This window comes from Sinohyriopsis cumingii, chromosome 14 (genome assembly GCF_028554795.1).
Source record: "Sinohyriopsis cumingii isolate HCF-2022 chromosome 14, ASM2855479v2, whole genome shotgun sequence".
NCBI classification, from domain to species: domain Eukaryota; kingdom Metazoa; phylum Mollusca; class Bivalvia; order Unionida; family Unionidae; genus Sinohyriopsis; species Sinohyriopsis cumingii.
The window spans coordinates 1420454-1445668 of record NC_142974.1 but is presented as its reverse complement, the minus strand read 5'-3'; the positions used below and the strand labels follow the sequence as shown (position 1 = coordinate 1445668).

The window sequence follows — 25215 nt, the reverse complement described above, 5'->3', positions numbered from 1 at the left end:
GCAGTGGCTGCTGCTCACAAAGTACCTTCTCCCAAAATCAAAGTCCATGAAAGATCGGGCATGTTACAAAGTTTACTGGATTTGTCCAAGCAAGAACTGGCTCGATTTAGTCCGTTACGTACCCCTGCACGACGTGTCATGCCTGTCCTCAAACTGATAAAACGTAAAGACAATCAGTGGCGACGAGTTCCAGTATAAAAAGACCTGTGACCAAGTCGGGGGTATCAGTGAACTTGTAAAAGATGTCACCTCCAAGAAGCCACAAAAGAAAGAGACAAAGGCAGACGCGTCATCCGACAAAGCGCTTAGCCAAGCATCGACGTTACCCTAAAAAAAGACACAGTCGTTCCAAGAAAAAGAGGCGTCAACAAAGGGGAGGATTCCTTGGCGATTTTCGGAAAAACATTGTCACCTTTATGACAAAGCGATAGTCCCAGAAAAAAAGATAAAAGGTGTGCGTTAAGTCATCGACGTTAGTGTCTGTTCGGTGAATGTCCCGGAACCCACAAGCAAAAATGTCACCCTCCAGAAAACCCCAAGGAAAAAAAAGGAAAGGACTGCCACCACGTTTAGCCAAACATGGGGACCTGTTATCTGTCCTGTCCAAAGCTTCTCCACCCCTACGAAAAAAACTCATTCAAACGGCCTCCAAAGAGGTCATCGATACCGTGTGCGAATGTTGTTTGAACGTTTTGAAAGGCACGATCCCTTTGTCCAAACACCAGAAACAATGCTTAGGCAAACATCGTCACGTTCTTCGGAAAATGGTTCAAAAGAAAATTCCCATTCGTCAAAAAAAGAAGATGTTGGTCCAACGTGGAGGCATTTTACCTCTCTTGTTAGGCCCCATACTAAAAGGAGTCTTGGGAACCATGTTGGGAGGACTGATGGGAGCAAGATAAAAAGGCCTTCGGAAGTCCCAAGATCTCAGAATTCATCCCTGACAACCCCATGGAAGGACGAAAACTAGCTTTAGTCCCTTACAAACGATGGATGGAATACCATCGGTGGCAAGAACAACGCACCCCGCATTTACCTCCCAATCCCAATTTGAGCGAGATGTCCCAGTTACAACACGAATTGCAATCCTTGATGGATCGCCAAGATTTGTCCGAAACAGAAAAATCGCAAAAGTATGGTCAACTCTTGCAACGACTGCAACTCTTTCACCAGAAAGCTTTAGACGAAACAGCTTTACCCACTCTAAAAGATTTTAAGACCTTGATGAAAAGTCCAGCACCATCATTACCACCACCACCACCACCACCACTACCATCCCCAAGGGTTACCAGAGATGCTACCCCACAAAGACCTGAGGAAGAAGAGATGCGCGAAGTGTTTCAAACACCGTCAGCAGCTCCCATTTCGAGTAAGATTGCAGGATCCTTGTTGACCCCGTCCCCCACACCCCAACGAGAAGAAATGAAAGCTTGGGTTAAAAAGATGATGTCCACGCCTTCTTCGACAGAAGTGAAAAAGAAAGAAGGGAAACCAGAAGTGAAAAAAGAAAAGAAAACCAAAGTCATTCCATTGCCACCTCCACCTCCACCACCACTACCTTCGACTTCTACTCCCGTAGCCCATCGGACACGTAAATCCGTTTCCAAACCACCCTTTCGTCCCACCCAAAGTAGCATCACCGAAGAGTGGGTGACTTATTAACACACAAAATAAAAAATGGAAAAAGTCTTAGCCAGCATTTACTACGATCCCTCGCATCCTGCAGGTTACGCAGGAGTTCAAAAATTGTATCGTGCTGCCAAAACGCGGCTGAAAAGTCTCCGTTTACCTCAAGTGCAACGATGGTTACAAGAACAAGCTACCTACACTTTACACAAACCCATTCGACGCAAGTTTGCCAGAAGTCGCACCCGAGTGGAAGGCATCGATCATCAATGGCAAGCCGATTTAGCCGATGTCTCTCATTTGGCCAGCTACAATCGTGGTTACAAATATTTGTTTTGTGTCATCGACGTCTTTTCCAAATTTGCCTGGGTCGTGCCCTTGACATCCAAATCGAGCAGCGAGTTAGTGCGAGCCCTGCAACGGGTGTTGAAACAAAGCGGTCGTCACCCTCTTCGATGGCAAACGGACAAAGGCACCGAATTTCTGAACCAAGCTTTCCAAAAAGAATTAAAGAAACGTGACATTCATTTTTTTACCACCGAGAATCCCGAAACCAAAGCCAGCATCGTGGAACGTTTTCAACGCACTTTGAAAGAACGCATGTGGAAATATTTTACGCATCACCACACTCTGAAGTACATCGACATCTTACCGCACCTGGTGCAAGCGTACAACCAATCTTACCATCGAAGCATCGGACGTGCCCCGCAAGACGTGACTCCCGACAACGAAGTGCTGGTGTTTGAGCGCCTGTTTGGTACGTCCCCGACGAGGGCTGTCCCCAAGAAAAGTGGAGAGTTGGCCGTAGGAGATTGGGTGCGCATTGGCAAAACCAAACGCACTTTCGACAAAGGTTACTTACCTAACTGGACGACCGAATTGTTTCGCGTCACTGGACGAGTGCATGGCCGTCATCCTACCGTCTATAAATTGGAAGACATGAACGGAGAAGTACTCAAAGGAACGTTTTATTTGCCCGAGTTACAACGTGTCACCAAAAAAGAAGACGACGTGTACGACATCGAAAGCATTCTCGAACGCAGAACCCGTAAAGTGGGCAAACGACGTGTCAAAGAAGTCAAAGTACGTTGGAAAGGATATCCACCCAGTTTTGATTCTTGGATCGACGCTTCGCAAGTCATCGACTATAAAAAGAAGAAGTGACCATCATGCCCTTTCACACAGCAGACGCAGCTACGTCGACCACTCCTTCTTCCCCTAGTTCTTCTGTGCAAGATTTACAAAAACAACCCTTGTGGGTGTGGTGTGGAGAACGTGTGCCTAAAACGCAAATCGTCTTTTTCTGCCAAATCTTCGTGGTGTATTGTGTCATCGGGGCAGCCATTGCCAATTTGAGTTTGCAACAAGGAGACAAACAATTGTGGACCATTTTATTGAGCAGCTGCATCGGTTACCTGCTTCCTAATCCTTCCCTGAAATTCTCCTCGAACGGGAACCACGGGAACCTCGTGTCCAGTGCCAGTGTCAGTCACCACTCCAATAACAACCAGAACCCCATTTTGGGCGGAGACACGCCTCTGACGTCCAGTAACCCCTCGGACAGCCACAGAACTCTGGAATTATGAGTCACCAAAACCAATTTTACTTAACCTTACCCAGTGACAGTTCCATGGAGGTGTTTCCCCACAACACGTTGTGCTGTTACACGGCCAAATTACCTCAGGCCATCCCCTTAGATCACGAAGCCCATTGGGAAGTGGCTTTAGTGGAAATCATTCACCCGACCCAAGTCTTCAATGTCCTTCCCAATCAAAATTTTTTTCATGTGGAAGTTCATGACGAGCCATTGCAACAGGAGTTGAATAAGAAAGTCATATATGACAATAAAACCTATAATGAGAAAACTCAAAAGTGGACCTACCACTTTTTCATTTCCCCAGGCTATTATTTTAGTGGTCAACATTTGGTCAGCACCATAGCCTCCAGGTTTAATGCCGTGTTTGGGAAAGCTTTGGAGCATGTTAACAAAAGTGTCACCATGGAGTACCACAAAACAGCTCGTCGCTTCTCGATGAAATTTGAGCGGAGTAAAATCATGTCCATTTTATTTTGTCCTGAATTGTTTGACATGTTGGGCGGAGACATGAACCTGAGAATGAGCATACTCAAGAACAACGAATTACCCATCGTTTACGACAACGAGTCTTTTAGCAAGTTATTTCGTACCCCAGTAGAACTGAACCAAGGACTGAATTTGATGTTCGTGTACTCCGATGTGGTGGAGTATAACGTGGTGGGACACACCTCCGTACCGTTACTGCGTGTCATTCCTTTCAAAGTGGATTCTGCCGCGAACGCTGACGAGGAAGGTGGAAACACTTACCACGTCCACCGCGAATTTGTCCATCCTCACTATTTGCCAGTCAGCAAGTCGTATTTGGACACGGTCAACATTACTATAAAAGGAGATCTGGGACAAAATATTCCATTTACCAAAGGAAAAGTCACGGTGAAACTCCATTTTCGAAAACGGTTCTCTCACGATTCGTAAGTAAGTCATGTATCCAGTGTACCAAGGGGTTGCACGACAGCGAGGACACGGTTTAGGAGACATGTTAAAATCGGCCTTTCGTTCGGTGGCCCCGGTGTTGAAACCGATGGTGACACGCGGATTGCACGCCTTGAAAGATGCGGCACTGACGCAAGGCAAAGAATTTCTCCAAAATGTCATCATCGACAAACAAAACCCTAAAGAAGCCTTCATGAGGGCAAGCAAAAATGTCCTGCTGCAAACGGGTAAAGACATTTTAGGCCGACGAGACACACCTATAAATGCCCTGCACGCTACTGAGTCAGGCATTCAGCAAGGACAAGGCAGAAAGAGACGACGAAGAAAACACCCTTTCACCAGACTTCAAGCTAGAAGAGCCAAGAAAAGAAGAACCGTTCGAGACTTAGACGTTTTCGATTATTGAGACACAGAAAAAATGATGCACCGAGAGTCATGTGCTTGTTCCAAGACGGAACTGGATATGTTTGCCATGCCCCCCACCATGATGACGATGCAAGAATCCCAGTGGGTGGAATTTCATCCCGTCTCCTCTTTGACGGATTCCGCTCCCATCGAGTTCGAAATCAAAGGACAACCCGAAGATTACATCGATCTGAATAGCAGTTACCTGTATTTGAAAGTCAAAGTGATCAAAACTGACAACACCAATCCTGGAGCCAAAGATAGGGTAGCGTCCGTCAACAATTTCATGCATTCCTTGTTCAGCGAAGTGGACTTGTACTTGAATAACAAACTGGTCAGCAGCAGCATGGATACTTACCCATATCGTGCCTACTTGGAAAATCTCTTGACGTACGGAAAAGAAGCCAAGAATACTCATCTGGATGCTTGCGTGGTATGGAAACCTGACACGTCAGGTGCAGGCACGTTTAGCGACACAGCCCTGACAGAAGATGACAATCCTCACAATGTGGGGTTTAACACACGTAGAACTAAAATTTTGCAAGGACGTAGTTTAGAACTGATGGATCGTTTGCATTTGGACATGTGGTTACAAGAAAAGTATTTACTGAACGGAGTTGATATTCGCCTGAGACTGAATCGTAGCACTGCCGCTTTCCATTTGATGGCCCATGCCAACGAATACAAAACTGTTATCCAAGAAGCCAGACTTTACGTACGCCGTGTGGAAGTGTTACCTAAAGTGGGAAACGACATCAGTCAGACGTTGAGCAGAACGACCGCCAAGTATCCCATAAGACGTGTGGAAGTGAAAACGTTCACCATTCCTGTTGGACAGCGATCCATGATCGAAGATCATCTGTTCCAAGGACAGTTACCCAAGCGTTTGATCGTTGGTATCGTCAGGAATTCAGCTTTCAATGGACTTCATAACGAAAATCCTTTTGAGTTTCGACACTCTAGCGTGTCCAAAATCGAAGTCAGTCGTGACGGCAAGACCTTGTGTACACGACCCTTTGAGCCTAACTTTGCCCAGAACAATTACTTGAGATCGTACTTGTCCCTGTACGAAGCCACCGGACAGTTAGGAACCAATACCAGTCACGGTATTACGTACGAAGATTATGCAGGAGGCTACGCTTTGTGGGCTTTCGATTTCACTCCAGACCAAGGCAGCGACGAGGGACATTTCCACCCTATAAAATCTGGCCAGATTCGTGTGGAAATTCAGTTTGCAAATCGAGACCCTGCTGATCCAACGTTGAACGTGATCCTGTATGCAGAATTTGACAATACGATAGAAATCAACAGTTTGAGAGAAGTCATTCTAGATTACTAGAAGCCATGGAAGACTGTTATCCCTCTTTACCTAGTGAAGAAACTTTGGACATGAAATGTGAGGAGACCGTGGAAGGAGAATCCCAAGACAAAGACGAAGAAATTGTCATGATGAAGTCGAGATGGCCAGAACAAGAAGCCCATTTAGTCTCCTGTTTTGCCAAACACTTGGTCGACAAAATGACGGAATTGATCAAGAAAAATTGTTATGGATGTCAAAACGATCATCCCAGTCAAATTCAACACGATAAATGCCTGATGTTGAGTCAAGAAGAAAAATTTGACGAGTATCTGGACGAAGCTTGGAGTCTCATCTCAAACAAAGACGTGTTGCACCAGTGGTATAAAGACTTGCGTGAACATTCTTGTCCACCATTAACCACTCAAGAGATCCATCGTATCGAAGCTCTCCTGAATCAGAGTGAGGAAACAGAACGAATAACCGTTTATTCGTCAGACATTTTCAAGCAAAAAGTCAGGATCGAATTGACGACTTATTATTACCTGTGAAGAAGAAAAAAAACACAAATCAATGGATACTTGGGAACTTTATTACCTTTTGAACCACAGTTCGTATACGGCTTCTTGGAATCCTGTCGTCTGTGCTAAAGATGAACTCCCTCATCGCAAACCTAAAGACCATCAAGCTTACGTGATCAACACGGACGAAAGTCATCTCCCAGGAACCCACTGGGTAGCCGTCTACTTTCCTCAAGAAGGATGTGTGGAATATTTCGATTCGTACGGATTGCCCCCTTTGGAAGACGATATCATCGACTTTATGAGAAGAAATGCTCAAACCACCCGATTCAATAACGTGAAATTACAAGGCACAGATTCCTTGGTGTGTGGACAGTACTGTGTGTATTTTCTGCATCATCGCAGCCTGGGCTATTCCTTAGAACATTTAGTGACTCATTTTGATCCTCGTTCTTCTGCTAGAAACGATGTGAAAGTAGATCGATGGTTTTGTGACCATTATGCTTATCTTTTGTCTCAAGCTAGGAAACGTAGTGTCCATCAATGGCCTAATGATTTCCAACAGTGGAAATCACAATTTCATTCACAACGTTGTCAGCCCTGTTTAAAGTAGATCGTCCATTGAGAAAAAAAGTTTGTGATTTGAAAAAATTATTTGATGTTATAGTGTTGGATTATTGTTAAAAATGTTAGAGTTGTTGTTTAGTGTTAAGTGATTTTTGAATAAAAAATGTTGTGTTTTGAAAAAATGCCTTTGTCTTTTGTTTAGCTATAAGAATGTTGGATTGATGCTCTTTCATTTCTTACTATCCCTCTCATGAACGTTGCGGCTCGAAAACCGTGTGGGGGATGTTTTCCTTCACGTCCGCGCTTTCACTATAATAACCGGGGTTGTTTCCAGTCTAGCCATCCATTGTCGACTCATCCTCCTAAGAAGATGTGCTCCAAACTAGCTAAGCTCAACGAAGCCTACGTGAATTTGCATAGGGTCAGACACAGTCTGATACCGAAGCCAGAAGAAATAGAGAATGTGAGAATGTTAAAAATCACTGAAGACCTGATAGAAGAGCTCTTCAGAGAAGAAATGAACAGGGAGAAAGAAGAATGGACAGAGAAGTACAGACTTCAGAGACAGCAGCAACAGCAGCAACAACAGCAACAGCAGCAACAACCTGAAGCTGACAGAGGCTTTGTCGATTGTCGTATCGACACCAAAGAATTCTTCTTCTCTTTCCGAAGAAGCAGACCTATTGCCAGAAAGTCTATCCTCAGAGGACATCGCATTCTTAGAAACTGAAAAAAGAATGCCATAGCAAAACAAAAAAAAAAAACAGCCCTTTTCAGGGCTACCCCAATAATCTAGAAAAGAAGTAACGATAGATTTGCCAATGTGTGTAGATAGAGTAGTGTGAAAATAAACACTAACTCTTTTATAAAAAATGTCAGGATATGTGTTTGTGTGATTGTGTTTGTAAGTGAAAAAATAGGTTGATGTGGATAGTAGATTAAAATGATGTTAGTTATATTTTTTGGGCTGTTAGAGGTATATCTTTGGGGTTAGATTAGATTGCTTTGCGTATGTGGATAGTCTATTGAAGTGATTTATAAAAATTTTAAAATAGTGATGGGTAGCATAAAAAGTAAGTGAGTGTTTCTTTTAGGTCCGCGCGCTGTTGTTGTTTTTTTGGTCATGATCTAGGTAAGATCAATTTTATGTTTTTAGGGGATGTTTTCCATCACGTCCGCGCTTTCAGTATAAATTGAAACTCGCTAGGCAGTCAAGCTACCCTGTTCATTCGTTGACAAGACAATGAATACCAGAATTGTGAAACTGCTAGAACTCCAGATGCACCTGGAATATGCCAGGCGCATACTTAATGAACTGGCCGCAGAGGCCATTGTTGAAGAGGCAAGGATGAAAGAGGAGGAGGAAAGAAAAAAAAAAGAAGAGGAGGAAAAGGAGAGAGAAAATTTCAGAATCCCAGAGACAGAAAATTGGGATTCTGAAGCCACTTATCCCGCCTCTGCACTCCCAAGAAGAAAGGTAAAAGGAGACTGGGGAAGAAGATGTGTGTGCGGTGCCAGGCCTGGAAGGTGCCATCATTAGATAGGTGCATCTGGAGTTAAAAAACAAACAGCCCTTTTAAGGGCTACCCCAATAATCTAGAAAAGAAATAACGATCAATTTGCCAATGTGTTTAGGTAGAGTAGTGTGTATATAAACACTAACTCTTATTTTAGATAGTGTGAGGGTATGAGTTTGTGTGTTTGTGTGTTTGTGTTTGTAAGAGCTCAGGTATGTTAGTGTGAATAGTAGATTATGGGTTTCTTAGCGTATGTGAAGAGTATAGTTAGGGTTTTATTATATGAAATGAGAAAGTAGGGGGATGTTTTCCTTCACGTACGCGCGATGTTGGGTCATCATCTAGGTAAGATCCATTTTATGTTTTAGGGGGATGTTTTCCTTCACGTTCGCGCTTTTCGTATAAGAACCCACAGTGCTCGTTGTTCAAACCATTCTGCAAAGAATACAAAGAAGATGGCTTCTAACCAAATGGACAAAATGGAAAAATTGCAAAACGTCCTCGACAATTTAGGAATGATAGAGCAAATGTTGGTTAACCTAAACGAGGATCACTATTCATATAGTCCCCATCGAGTGAAGATGGAGATAAACAATTTACGAAAAATGAAGGTAATCATCAGTGATCTGTTGAAAGAAATAAAGGAGGAGAAGGAGGATGAAGAGGAAAAGATAAGAATAAGAACATGGAACGAAAAAATTGAAAAAGAAGAGGAAAATGAGAAGAGGAAGAAAGAAGAGGAGGAGGAGGAAGAGAAGAAAGAAGAGAAGGAGAAAAAAAAGAAGAGAAAGAGTGTTGGAGATAAAATAAGAAGTTGGTGGAGGAAAAGAAGAAATTAGAAGAAGAAAACCCAAAGGCCCTTTTCAGGGCCCCCATATATCTCGAAAAGAGATAGTCTTTGAATTGCCTACCCCTTTTTAAAAAAAATTTTTTTATTTTTTTAAAAAAAATCCTATATTCAATTTCCCTTGACGCTAGATTGACCCACGATTTATTCCCATGTTAAATTCCCCTTGTACGTAGAGTGACCCACGATTTATTCCCATGTTAAATTCCCCTTGTACGTAGATTGACCCACGATTTTTCGCCATGTTAAATTTCCATTGTACGTAGATTGACCCAGGGGTCCCTGTAATGCTAATTCCCATTGTACGTAGGGTGCCCCACTTCACTACTGATGTTATTCTCTTGTAGACCCCATCCTCTTGCTTTCATATTTCTATTATAGATGGTATTCTATTGTAGACTTTATCCTCTTGCTTTCATGTTTCTATTATAGATGGTATTCTCTTGTAGACCTCATCCTCTTGCTTTCATATTTCTATTATAGATGGTATTCTCTTGTAGACTTTATCCTCTTGCTTTCATGTTTCTATTATAGATGGTATTCTATTGTAGACTTTATCCTCTTGCTTTCATGTTTCTATTATAGATGGTATTCTCTTGTAGACCTCATCCTCTTGCTTTCATATTTTTATTATAGATGGTATTCTCTTGTAGACCTCATCCTCTTGCTTTCATATTTCTATTATAGATGGTATTCTCTTGTAGACCTCATACTCTTGCTTTCATATTTCTATTATAGATGGTATTCTCTTGTAGACTTTATCCTCTTGCTTTCATATTTCTGTTATAGATGGTATTCTCTTGTAGACCTCATCCTCTTGCTTTCATATTTCTATTATAGATGGTATTCTCTTGTAGACTTTATCCTCTTGCTTTCATGTTTCTATTATAGATGGTATTCTCTTGTAGACTTTATCCTCTTGCTTTCATGTTTCTATTATAGATGGTATTCTATTGTAGACTTTATCCTCTTGCTTTCATGTTTCTATTATAGATGGTATTCTATTGTAGACTTTATCCTCTTGCTTTCATATTTCTATTATAGATGGTATTCTCTTGTAGACCTCATACTCTTGCTTTCATATTTCTATTATTTATGGTATTCTCTTGTAGACCTCATCCTCTTGCTTTCATATTTCTATTATAGATGGTATTCTCTTGTAGACCTCATCCTCTTGCTTTCATATTTCTATTATAGATGGTATTCTATTGTAGACTTTATCCTCTTGCTTTCATATTTCTGTTATAGATGGTATTCTCTTGTAGACCTCATCCTCTTGCTTTCATATTTTTATTATAGATGGTATTCTCTTGTAGACCTCTTACTCTTTCTTTCATTTCTCGTTTGCAGGCCTCATTCTCCTTCTTTCACTTCTTTAGTAGTTCATAGTATTGTTACACGCACACGGGTATTTACTTGACCGAGCGGTTGTCAAACCCTGGCGCGATTCTCGCTAGAAGTCATAAGTTTCCCCGACTTTCCAAAGACTTCCATACAACCTCAGTTGTAAATCAGAAAGCCCGACGTGTCCATTCTATACCTAAATTTTCCTCTAATTAATGCAAGACCACAGATAAACCAAACTGCCAACTATCTATCAACCGTACATCTGCGTGTTTTGGCTTCATTATGTTTCCGTACCACCAACCGTTCACGCCTTAGAACATATATGAGTACTCCCTAACAATGGGAACTATTTTAACTCCGCCACCTTAGACCAGTCAATATATGCTTTCCAGGCACATTTCGCCGATATAACTGCACCATATTCGCCCACATGGCGACATAAACGGTGTCTGTCAAGTCCCTTTTTATTTATGTCCTTGCGTAATTTACCGGTTTAATACCGTAAGTACCATCCTTGCAGTCACGCTACCAATGTATACCACTAGATTTTGATATGTACTATTTTACGACAGGGACATTCATTCGGTTTTGGTCGGAATTCACTACTAGTGAACCAGGACATCATGGAAACACACTAACACTTCACTCTGTGACGTTTGCTCCTGTTAATTAGCTCATTAGTTCGGGCCAGGAATATTTCCATGGCGCCGAATTCCAATAATCAAACAAGTAATCACACAAATCTAAGAATTGCTTAAAACGGGGCACTACAGTATTTTGTTCTTTGATTTGTTTCGGTTGTCCTTATTTTCTGCTACCCGCTGTTATTTTAGTTCACTATTATATTCTACAATTGGAAACTAATTCAGTAAAATACACACTAATTATTGGTTCAACTCTACATTTGCTACATGTCTAAGTTTCCATGTCTGGTTAACTATTTTGTTCAATTACATTTTTATACTGATATTCATAATTCCAATAAAATGTAAAGAAAGTATGAAAGAAGGAAAGACAGAAAGAAATGCATCAAGAAATAAAAGATTAGTTACAAAGCAAGAATGATTCATTTTCTACTAACCTAAAATCAATGAATGTATACGTTTTAATTTTGTTAAAGAAGACAGATCAAGGATGAGCTGAACTTGTTAACACTTGGAAACTATTCATAAGAATTTGAAAAAGCGAACGCAGAGATACGTTCACCACCACCTCCCCAACAAAAAAGAACACCAACTTAAGATGAAAACAAAAGTTAAAAGCTAAAATATATTGTAACAATCGAAGGGGTTACTTGACTGAGCGATGTCAAAACCTGGCTCGATTCCGCTAGAAGTCATGTTTCCCCTAATATCCAAAGACCTCTGTAAAACTACTGCTGTAAACTGGAAAGTCCAACGTGTCCATTCAATAAATAGTTTTACTCTAAATTAATACAAGACTACAGACCTCACAACTTCCCAATTGTCTATCAACAGCACAATTGCATGGTTGTTCTTTTTCAACTTTCCGTAGCGTTCCGTCAGCGTTTCATACCGCCAAAACTGTACTACTCAACCAACTAATACAGGGATCTGTTTTAATTATGACACTTAAGGCCAGTCAAAACTTGGTTTTAAGCCACATTTCGCCTGTAACTTTGCAGCACATTTACCACCATGGCAAAAAATAAACGACGCCTGCCGACGACAGAAACAGTCTCTTCTCGTTTATTCCATTGTGTAATATACCAGACTCCAATCATACAATACTGCACCTGCAACAACACAATCAATTACACAACTAGATTTTAATAGGGACTATTGAACGACGGGGACACACATGCGGCTTTGACCTGAATTCACCAAAATCAAATCATGGCATCATCGAAACACATTAGTTCTTCACTCCCTTAATGTTTTCTCCTAGCAATTGGCTAGTTACTTCAGTTTGAGTAATATTTCCCTAGGACCGACTTCCCATAATCAAACAAGTAATCACAAAAATCTATGAATTCCTTATAAAGGAGTGCTATAAACAAATGCGAGTGCTCCAAATTTATTACAGCATTACTTGATTGCTGGTGGAATTATATGGCTGGAATTTTTGCACACACAAAAACTACAACAAATCCTGAATAAACAGAAATTATTCACACAATACATATAGTTTCTCAAATACTGTAAAATTTAGAAGATGAAATAATGATAACACAGTTATCATACTATTATCCAGATCGTAAAGTTATCCGTGTTGTAGTCCTTTAATTATATCCAAGTTGTTACTATTGATGTGATGCCAAAATTGTGGTTATGGAAGTTGCTTTTATTTCTGTAACATCAATGTTGCAGTTCCAGAAAGTATATCGAATCTTCAAATATGGCTGTGATATCCAAGCTGTAGTTATGGCTGTGATATCCAAGCTGTAGTTATGGAAGTGTGAATTATTTCAGTAATATCTACATTGTATTTATGTGATTTGTATACAAGCTATCATTATGGGTATGATATCCAGGCTGTAATTATGGTTGTGATTTCCAGGCGTTAATTATTAAAACTGATTTTATTTGAGCGATATCCATGCCATAGTAATGGAAGTTGTCATTGCTTGAAAACTGAATTACTTGCTATTCCTTGGTGAAATATATACCTGAGAGAAGCATGTGTTAATTGCGACTTTGATTATCAAGCTTGATTATGAATTATATAAACATTAGTTGTTTCGTTTGTACAAAAATGTACAAGCTCAAAATGCAGATAAAGTGGAAACTTAATAAATAAATGGCAAGAAATAACCACACTTCAACACTAAATTCAAAAGTTATTGATTCGTTATCATAAAGAAGATTTTACTGATTACAGTCGCGTCGCAAAGCAATTTTGATTATTGAAGCGACACACTGCAAGCTTGTCTATCATTTTAAATCGATTGTCTTAATAGATCATTCCAAGTTACCATATTAATCTGATAGGCTAATTGAAGAAGCAAGTGGTAGCTAAAACACCTGAAAGGAACACTTTATGAAATTTAGGTTCCTTAAAATATATAAAATTTAATAAGAATACAAAAATGAAAGTAACAATAAAAAATGGAATTAAAAATGAGTTGGTTAGAGATAGAACATTGCAAAAGTGTGAGTCAGAAATGCAAAACAGCTGATAAAGATTTAAGCTGGGTAGAAATCAGTTTCTACACCTGTGCAGCTGACATTCGTACAACAGCTGTTACTTGGTGAAATCAGTTTCTATACCGGTGCAGCTGACATTCGTACAACAGCTGTTACTTGGTGAAATCAGTTTCTATACCGGTGCAGCTGACAGTCGTACAACAGCTGTTACTTGGTGATGGATAGCATTAACACAGTACATATTTTACACCTATGAAGCTATGATATGGAAATAAAAGGCCAATCCGAAAAACAGCATGTTGTTGCCAGTCAAAACAATAATATTTTAGGCATTAAATCACATTAGGCATTACATTTACATTCGGCTATACTGATAGCAAACTGCATTGCTGCCTATCAACTGTTAATTATCTATACAGACATCTAAACAGCGTCAGCTCTTATATGTTTGGATTCAGCAGCCAGAACCATACAGCCACAGCTCAAACATTCGGACTCAACAGTCAGATCCAAACAGCTCAAAAACTAGGATTCAGTGGTCAGAATTATACAGCCACAGCTCAAACATTGTGATTCAGTAGTCAGATCCATACAACCACACCTCAAATATTGTGATGCAGTAGTCAAATTCATACAGCCACAGCTCAAATACTGGGATTCAGTAGTCAGATTCATACAACCACACCTCAAATACTGTGATTCATTAGTTAGACAGTCCGCTGCAAAGTCAATTTTTTAAATATTAATTGTAAATAACAAGGCGAATAACCTCTTCATGGCAATGTTAGTAACGGAAATACGAGTTGTAGACCTTGACGTTTGCAGGTATAAGGCAATGTGATAAAGCGGATCGACACAAAATCATACCGATCCACAAACATTTTTAAAAAAAAAATAATTAAAAAAATATTTCTCGTTGTGAAATAGATTCCAAACCAAGCAATACTATGGGGTTACGCGATAAATATCTAGGAGACAAAACTGAAAGATAATGTAAGAAGTTACAAAATGAATCAGGTTAATTCAAGTACACTCATCATGACAATGCTTTTGATGAAAATGTAACGACGGCGGCAAACAAATCCAACATGATGATCCTGTACTTGTTAACCTGTGAGTGTAACTTACACTTTGATTAGTCAGTTAATCAATCAATCAGTTAATCATCGATCAGTTGATCATCGATCAGTTAATCATCGAACCAACCTACAGACAGATGATAAAAAACAGAGCACATCTAATTAAAGTACTAACTTCGGAGAGATATACTTGGTGAAAGTGGGCTATTTTCTACATTTAAAAGTGAATATATGCATTAAGAAGAAAGTATTGCATACACAGCGTAAAAGACAATGTCAAGCTAAAATGATGCGATTCAAGATATTCTCTACAACAACATGTATTTTATTACTTTTGTACTTTGACATTCATCGTAATTCGGTTAGCTCACAACTTACTGACCATTCGTCGCCACTTAAATCCCATAATTGTTAGTTGTGTTAATGTATGTTTCAAAGACCTAGTCCATAACGTAATAGGCATTAGTCTTACATTTCACATGTTAGAAAAATATAATTAACATAAGAAATTTAGTTTAATTATTTTCAGTTAATTTATTAATTAATTGGTTTATATATTTATTTATTTAATTTTTATATATTTATTTCTTGTTATCGCTATTACTATTATTATTAGCATTAGTATTATTATTACTAGCAGTAGTAGTAGTAATAGTAGTAGCAATAGTAGTAGTAGTAGTAATAGTAGTACTTGTAGTAGTATTTAAAATATCGACGATTAGTTAATATAGGTTGATTGTACCTTTCTCTTTTTAGATCATCTGCTGATGGCAAAAATACATGCATTTTCTTTGTTAATGTTCCCTTTATGAATCTCCTGAGGAATTCAGAGGATTTGTTATGCCAAATAATTAATTGTACACCTTAATTAATTCAAATGTCAGATGTATTCAGGTGCAAATGACAAGGAGTATTATACTCATTGTAATATATCGCCGCCATTTTCTGGTAGCTAACCAAGGTTTTTGAAACGTTATTTTGTGTTGCATTGATGGTGATTGTATATTCAGTTGTCATAAAGAGAGTTTGCTACCATATGAAGCATTGTAATTGATGCACAGTAGATTACCGTGTAGAGAATACCTTTGATTTAGGGTGGTCTCGTCGAAAAGTTACCTTTTACACTAAATTCAACACTGTCTGGATTTTTTTTAACAAAGTGTCAAACAATGTTAAAGATTACAGATCATCTGGTATTTTATACATGTAGAGAATGGGCCAAATGATTTACTAAATTCAACTTGGAATCTAATCATAACTACCGTATCAACCGATTGGTTAGTCACGTGGCATTAGCTGAGCGGACTTTCGTATTTAGAGATGTCTAAATGAGGGAAACTATTGAGCTTTTGTTTATTTGTTATTAGATCACGAGTTATCGCTGCTACCCAATCGACTGATTGCTGAGTGACTTGAATTTAGCCAATCCGACGTCAGGATTTGTGTGTGTGATTTAGACTATTAACGTAGCTTTCACAATTTTTCAGTCATATCGCTGCGATGTCTGCAGTGTCACAGCTTAAAGTGATGTCTAGCACTGGGGCATCATGCCGCAGATATGTAGCATGATGTCCCACCCAATCACATTATCCTGACACCAGACCGACAAGTCCTAACAATAACCTCTTAATGCTGAGCGCCAAGCGAGGCATCTGTTAGTGCCATTTTGTAAGTCTTTAATATGATTCGGCCGGGGTTCGAACCCGCGACCTCCCGCATCCGAGGCGGACGTCAGGATTTAGAGCTAAGTCAAATTACGAGTATAACTGCGATTCTTGCTTATTTGTTTGTTTATAAGGAGTTATTGCAAATTCTGACAACTGATTGGTAAGTAACGTGGCATTAGCCACTTATAAATCAGAATTTAGAACTGAGTCAACAGGTGAGCTAAAAACGATTTTGTAACCATGGTTTCACTAACATTCTGAATATTTATCCCCATAATTAGATACAGAACTCTACCACAAATATATGGATTGTTTTTAAAGGTAGAAGAGTAAAAGAGTCAACCCCATCCTGTCTTCAAATAAATCCTTCATTGTACAATTCGGTGTCCTTCCATTTTATACATAAAGTCCGGAATTTGCACAGTCTCTCATTTTCAGTCACGCGATTTTAAAAACATTAAAACTAATATGCCTGTATCCACGATACAAGCTAAATATTTAAAACATCCATAATTGTAAGCAGCCAAACAAAAAAAATATTTATAAACAAAATATCAAAAGATTTGAAGAAAATTACCTATAAATGATTATTCAGACTAGAATTTAGGTCTTGAGTTGCCTTTGCAACTTTTTGATGATCAAAAAATGAGAAAATGATTGTTTCATATTAATTTATAAGATACAGAGGTATTAATTAATTTAGCCACGAGTGTAATTAAAATTAATTTAGAGGTAAAGATAATTTAATCATAGAAGTAATATTCCCGACCATAGGCACACAAATATTGAAATGTAAATATATGTCGTTGACATATTACAACAATGTCAAAGAAATAGCTGTAACGATTCCGGTGTGTCGATTGCAACAGATGCAACAACCTTTTTATTATTATTTCCAACCATATCATTATATAAAAACAATGTATCTCAAGCTTGCAGTGGACAACACAATTGGACAATTTTATAACCTTAAATTCGGCAAACGATTTTTGGACAAATATTGAAAATATATTATGTCGAAGGGTCTATTGCACGTACAAATGGAGTTTTTTTTTTACAGCAATAACACTGCTATACTATAGCTAGATATAACGTTGTAGATGTAAGTAAGCGTTTTGAACTGGAAATGCAAATACATTTATTATAGAAAAGTTCTGAGACTTTGCAACGGTCCGTTAAGCATGTATGATATGCATTTCCTATTTTATCGTTATTCCATTTTTATTTTACCGTTATTCCAATCAAAATATATATTTGTCTCCCAACCAGATCAAATGCACCGCGTCCTCTCCTATACTTTCTGTTAACTGTTTTAGCAATGAACGTTACAGTGCGATTTTTTGCAATTTGTTTTTGCAAGAGGAGACAAATTAATAGAAACCATATGTGGTTCTGTCTCAATCCTGTATTAAATCTATTCATTCCAAATGCCATTCCAGCTGTGACATCATTAACTAACTGCATATCAAATATCAGTTTGCCTGAAATGATTATTTTTTCCTAGTATTTTCTTATAGTTATTCTTATTCTTCTCTCATTGTGTATTATTTTTTTATAAAAATAAGTATATGATGTTTACGAAGCAGAATAAATATTGCATTGGCTTTTTTACAACTGTGTAGGGAAAAAAAGATTAACTTACACATTAATTTTTGTAGACATATTAATCAAACATTGATCATGTATTTGGTACGTTGGTAATAGTAAAGTTGGTGCCTTGGTATGTGATTTGGATTTTTAAAGTAGCTTTAACAATTTTCAGTCATATCGCTACGATATCTGCAGTGTGACAGTTAATAGTGATGTATTGAATGATGTCCCACCCAGTCAGATTATCCTGATACCTGGCTGACCAGTTCTAACACTAATCTCTTAATGCTGAGCGCCAAGCGAAATAGCTGTTAGTACCATTTTTGTAAGTCTTTGGTAGGACTCGGCCGGGGATTGGTAGGACTCGGCCGGGGATCGAACCCACGACCTTCTTCATCCGAGGCGGACGCTCTAACCACTAGGCCACCGGAGCGGTTGGTACGTTGGTATGTGTAAAGGAGATAAACACACAACAGGTATACACAGGTGTATACAGGTGTACACAGGTGTATACAGCTAAATTAATTGTTATAACAAATGGGAAATAAACTATTTTGATAGAAATTTAACATGGGCAAAAGTGTTGAATCATTGTTGCGACTAATTTATACTTTCGCTCTCTCTCTCTCTCTCTCTCTCTCTCTCTCTCTCTCTCTCACACACACACACACACACACACACACACACACACACATAGTGGATTTACACAAACGAAAACAGACAAGCTAAACCCTGATTATATGATCTGCCAGAGTATAAATAATTTAGTCTGTCCGCCTGCTTGCAGTTCTTATAATGGTTTTACACGGTCGATTTTGCCTGCATTGTGTATCTCATTTTCTTCTTAGGTCCAAACAGTTACGCACGTGCATATGTCTGCTCCAATAATACCGTGCTTCTCGACTTCATTCTAAAAGCTGGAAAAGATGTTCTCGAAAGTATAAATGCCAACCTTTCTACACAGGATCGATGCCGGTAAGGAGAGAGAGAGAGAGAGAGAGAGAGAGAGAGAGATGCAGTGATGGATGTGTGCATAGGTGCATGAAGTGACTGATGGCTGGACAGACGCACCCCAACCCCACCCCATTGAAACACGCATGCACACAAAGTCCAACTATTTGGTATTACAATAGAAACTATTGTTGGTTCCACACAGCATGGTGAAAACTTTGTCCTATGTATAGGCCTAACTCAGTTAGTTTTCAGGTCAGCGCCATTAAATGTAGCTAAAATTACCTAATAAGGTTAGATAATTCATGTACAAATTGGATAAAAGTCGCACTGCTGTGTCGAACACAGACTACAATTTGCACTGGGAAGATGAGGTATGGCAACACCTTTTTTTATCTCCCTTCTGACCGTATGAGTTAGTATTAAAGTAGCATGATGAAGTGAAGAGCCAGGGGAGATCATTACCTATTATACGTATTTTACATAAAACGTGTTGGTTTAGTGAACGAGACTACCGTCAATGGTTATAGAGATATTGAACATCTTTTAAATGTATTTTATAGCATAAAAATGACGGATTACGTAAAGTTGTATCTTCATGTGATAGTTCATTACATTCCAAACAACTACAGAGAAACGTGCATTTCTATAACGTTAGCGCGCCACGTAATCGGAGTGAGTGAAAGAAAAGAAAATCATTAAAATCTGCGAGATATCGAGTAAAAGAAACCAGTTGTGTTTATTTTATGCGACACAAAGGTAGAGCGTCCAGCTGTTGTCAAAGATTACGATAATGCTGATAACGTGGATGCAATTTTCAATAGCATTGTCATTAGTATAATCTTAACTAAGCTAAAAAAAAAATGAACGTCTATGGGATTTTAGCAAACAGCATCAACGTGACCATTCGCTATTGTGGATATTTCGTCATCACGTATATAACGTTCATCGTCAAAACAACAACCAATTTTGTTTAGCGCGCACGTGTACATTGTGTGATTTATTGATCTTATAGTGTTCATGTAGGTTCTGTGTAACCGACCCTGTTACGCCGTTATGTAGTCTTCATGGGTGATCTTTTTGAAGATATTTTGTTTTAACCCCTCTGCCTTTCTTTATGCTCCTATCCGATACTTTGATGGAATACCTCTTACTATGGATTCCGACAAATTCCGCGATGGGTACTGGAGATGTCTCATCCTTACATTTCCCAATAACATTCGTATTAACCGGATCATGGTATTCACCGTTGTCATGGTAACCCGAGAAATCAAAGAGCTCCATATTAAGCTGCATTTATATTTTTTGTCTTAACTTCCTAGCAGAGCCAGTCTGTATCGGGAAAGAATATTTTTGCTATGCTGCCATACAGAGTTTTGATGAACCCGTAATGAAATTAGTACATCAGGAGTTTGGATGACCCCAACAGGGTAATCTGTAATATATAAATTCATCGGTTTCGACGATATCTCGCTTACTTCGGATGGCTACTAAAAATAGACGTATTATCTTGCTGACATATCGCGTTGAGTTGTCTAATTTAGCGTCGATGATGAGTCTAACGCTTTTTCTGACGTTCTTGCAAGCTGATGAAATGTATTCACATCATCCACATCAGCATGACAACTCTTATCATAACCCGTAAAAGCATCCCTATGGTGACATAACGTATTGTTGCCAGGGCGTATAAATAACGTTTGTTTAATTGTTAGTGATTTGTGCATTTTCCAACGCCGTTGATTCTCACTCAGACGCTGATGTTGTTGTCACGAAGTAAATAGGCGTAAATAAATCCAGCTTCGGACTCTCTGACCTCGTCCATATTGATAACATCGCAGAGGTGTACATAAACCACCTTGTCGTTCATTCTCTCTTATTAAAAGGATTAAACAAAATGATACAAACAGATGTATGATGATGATTGTGTGCTCAATGATCTGGAGGAGGATTACCGACATCAGGTGATTAGGAGGAGGATTACCGACATCAGGTGATTAGGAGGAGGATTACCGACATCAGGTGGAGCGTGATCATTTGTATTACATGTCAAATCAGGGAGACACGCGTAAGTACAACATATGAAATAAACTTACCGTAAAATGACCGAGTGAGATTTGATGATATGTTCATATTTTCCTTAGAAGATCTATTCAAGGCAAGGAAAAATTTATACAAATTTTATTTTAGTTTATTAAAAAAATGACTCGATTGGGTTACATGCATGCACTGCGAGTAACAGCATAATACAACCGGATCTAAAATGAGATTATTGCTGAATGTAAAATAGGAATCCACGAATTAAATTCATCAGGGTATCCACTCCACTGACCAGTGATTTTTTACTGCGGTGCGCTAACGTCTATTCGATTCCGTAAGCATCCTAGGTGATCTTTGACAACTCCTACTCGTCATACGACCTTAGTTTGGTCCACGCAGGTCTGTAATCACATAGGTGACCGGAATAGAATTTCACACCTTACTGACCATAAAAGCATCTTCATTCAAAGTCGAGTATCCTTTTTTTGAACTTATGTTTTACTTTAGAAATCCTAACACTATTTCCGCATAAAGTGCGTTTGCTACAGATTCAATACGTTTTGCTGCCGCCCTTGAGTAGGGATCATTTTAAGGCTGTGATGCTTTTGTACTCTGATACAAGGTCAGGTAACATGTCTATGTATCTCGTATTGCCACTCGCTGTAAAATGTTTCCACATTTTGGTTTCCAACGTTCTTGTTCTTGTTTCCTGTTTTGACATTCGATTTAAATTTCGTCAAACAATACCACCTGATCGTGATTATCTTCAAGCTACTCCACCGGAATTATATCGTCGGGTTCTTTAATCGCGTTCGCATCGTGGGACCGATCAGCGGATTTAAACGTTTCGTTCAAATCATTGTTCAGCAGCAGCATCATGAACATGTCGGATTAACCACGACATGTGCGCCCTATGATCCTGAAATGGCGATCCGGTAATTAAAAACTCATGTCGTGGTTTAATCAAGTTCTCCGAGTCAGAATTAACTGTATTAATTTTATATTAATACTTGAGTAAGAAACACAAAAACAAAAAGAAAATATGCATGACGTAAACAACACCGTTGGCCAATATGATTGCGAGCATTGTTTACTCCTATAAAAACATGAGTTAATCCTCGTTTGGTACTATCATCGGAGACTAAGGAGTTATCGATTCCAGCCGGGATGTGAGCCATTAGGTCGATAAAGACGGGTATACCATGACCGGTAAATTTAATATGCCAGGACAGCGAATCATTAACGTGCCTACGTCGGACAGCGGCGATAAAACATATGGTCACACTTGCTTTATCTGGAACGATGACCTTGACATGTCAGAGTAAAACATTTTAAATCGTAGGATAGTGGTCTTGATTCGTTGATAATGCCACGCTGATGTGGTCCCGAGTACAAGCATATGTCAATAATAAGTTATGCACAACTGGAGTAATTCTGACAAGAAATCTGAACATGAAAGGGGAAATATCTTAAACGGGTTACCCATAACACCGTTCAAGGATCAGGACGACGCATCTCATGCCGCCAGTCATGCTCAGCTTGATAGCGTTCTTACGTATATTAGCTCAGGGACTATAATCACCGGACTGTAAATGTGAGTGGAAACTTAACCACCATCGGCAATTTAACCATATGTGGACACATATCTACCGGGGATATCATAGTGAGATCAGTATGATCGGGAACTGACAAAACGCAATTAGTAAGGCAGATTGCGCCTACTTCACATCTCGATCCGGACAACATTGTCCTGCTCGGATTGGGCATCGTTCACCGTAGTTGTTCCGTACATAAAAAATGGCATAGGAATGCCTCAGAAATATTTCGATGGAACAGACTCGAAGCAGGTGAAATATTTAACATTGTAAAGACTAAGATCACCATATCTGAAACCTGCGCATGCAAAACAGAAAGATAATATAACTCTACTAGGGAAATGAACCCCTTGAGGATTATAAGGCGGTGAGTTACAATCAGACTGAAGATTACACGTTTTAAAAAAAAGGAAATTAAATTGAGGATAATCTTAACATGAACGGGTATGATATAGTCGAAGACGACACCAACCTGGCCTTCCTGAACGATCAAGTCCCGAGTTACAAGCATATTACCAACTACTCGCTGAAACACCTGGCTACACGATGACCTCAGCATGGATGGACATTTAATCACCTGATACATCAGGATGATTATCCGCTGAGTTACAAGGATATGTCCGATTACACAAGGGAAAATGACAGGTGATCTCAACATGGATTACACTAAAAACGTTATGTGGTCGACGCCAGATAACGGTTATCATATGATTAACAAATTTACGTGGATGCAACTTCATTAAAACATTGTTGGTCTTATACCATAGCTGACGTCCAACGCGTCAAACCGATTATAATTTATCGCCAAAGATTTCTCGGAATACTCTACGTCATCTTCCGCATTTTACGCGTTTAGTCAGCTGTCAGCGACTAGTGAATGAGCAACTTCGACATATATCAGCATTTAGAAATTTCAAGTGGGGTAATATTTTATTAACATCACCAGGATCACCAGCTTGAATTTTACCACTAGAAAGGCTTCGGAATCTTCGTGGCCAAACTAGTACGGTCGTACTCGGATCGACGCTGTAGGTGATTTTGTTATCAGCGTTGTCGCTGAATACAGCGATTTTAGGTTAAACATACAGCGAGAGAACCCACTAACTCGGAAATTAGTTTTTTCAACTTTTTGCGGTGGGTGATTGCGTTTAAACTTTTGTCCGTATATTATAATTTAACAAGACATTGTTTATAGCAAGGTGATCGGAATCGTTGGCATCGCTAGCGATCTCATTAAATTCTTTGAGTATGTTGATGCGACCAAGAAGACTAAAACGGTATATAACACTATCGGACAATTAAAACAAGCCCGTGTGGACATTAAAACCAGTCCTGACAAATAGAATCCATTGTGTTGACCAGATAAATCGAGTACATCATCATCCTAATAGAGGCCACCCTGATATCTCGAAAAAAAATGACGGGTTGCTTTGAAAGCCGCATAGGATGACACCAAGGACTGAAGATGAATGTATAAAAGTCTGTCGCGAAAGGAATTTTAAAAACCGTCGCACGCCGAAGAATCACATTTCCAAGAGACGTTTTTCGAGGAAACCGGGATTTATTATGAAGATGTACCCACCATCATGCAATACATGATATTACCGGATAAGAAGATAAAACACGATAATAACCGTAATGCCGAATACGATGATATTATACCTAAATAATCGTTGTTTTAACTCATGATGCAAAACGATCAAGGGAAAATCGATCCTGATTTGGTGGTACCTGCGTATCATTACTTGGAGAGTTTTAATATTTCGCTGTCTGAACTCGAGTGACGTTTCGTAAACGCATTTAGAAGTGTTCATGACATCTTCAGAGAACATTTTACTGATACTCAGCGGCGGAATGTGAGATGCAAGAAAATGTAAAGGCATTATCACAAAAAAGTGTACTAGTTTAAAAATAACTTACAAATACTATAAAAGGATTATAGCCGTGATGACGATAGCGACGATCGCGTTAACCACTTCGGGATTAACCACTTCGGGATTAGCCACTTCGGGATTAGCCACTTCGGGATTAGCCACTATGTGGATTCTATCCACAGAGGAAATGGCAATCCTTTTATGCTCATCATTTCATGGATAAGTGTGGTGCTGCAAAAGGCGCTAAATAATCAAAACTAAATGTCCAAATAAAAAATACCACAAAATATGCTTACATTACTCATAATAAAATTTTATACAAAGTTGCATCGTGTCTCCGCACAAATGAGTTTGTTATGCAAAACCTGAATCGGGAGCTAAACATCATCGACGACATGATTGCACAATTATCACCAATGGCCGTGTCTAGGTAGCAGAAATTATCTGACCTGAAATAGTCTGACTGAATCTTGTAACGAAACGTGAATCGAACGTTTTGTATTTTGAAAATATGCTCACATCCAGATATGATTATTCCTGAATTAATTTTCAATTCTTTTTCCATTTTAGTTATTGATGAATGTTCACAGGCTTCACCAATGGTGATACGTATCGCTCTAACCGGACGAATAGGCCCACAATGCCCTGCATCGTATAT

General features: G+C 39.1%; 1 protein-coding gene across 1 annotated transcript in view; it reads left to right on the top strand.

The window, feature by feature from the left end:
- The window catches only part of LOC149783082 (embryonic protein UVS.2-like), a 90063-nt gene that overhangs the window by 12285 nt on the left and 52563 nt on the right, over positions 1-25215 (top strand). Inside the window, exon 3 of the mRNA XM_089933063.1 lies at positions 18949-19075. Within this exon, the coding sequence (XP_089789189.1) occupies positions 18949-19075 (127 nt within the window). The remainder of the gene's footprint in view (positions 1-18948; positions 19076-25215) is intronic.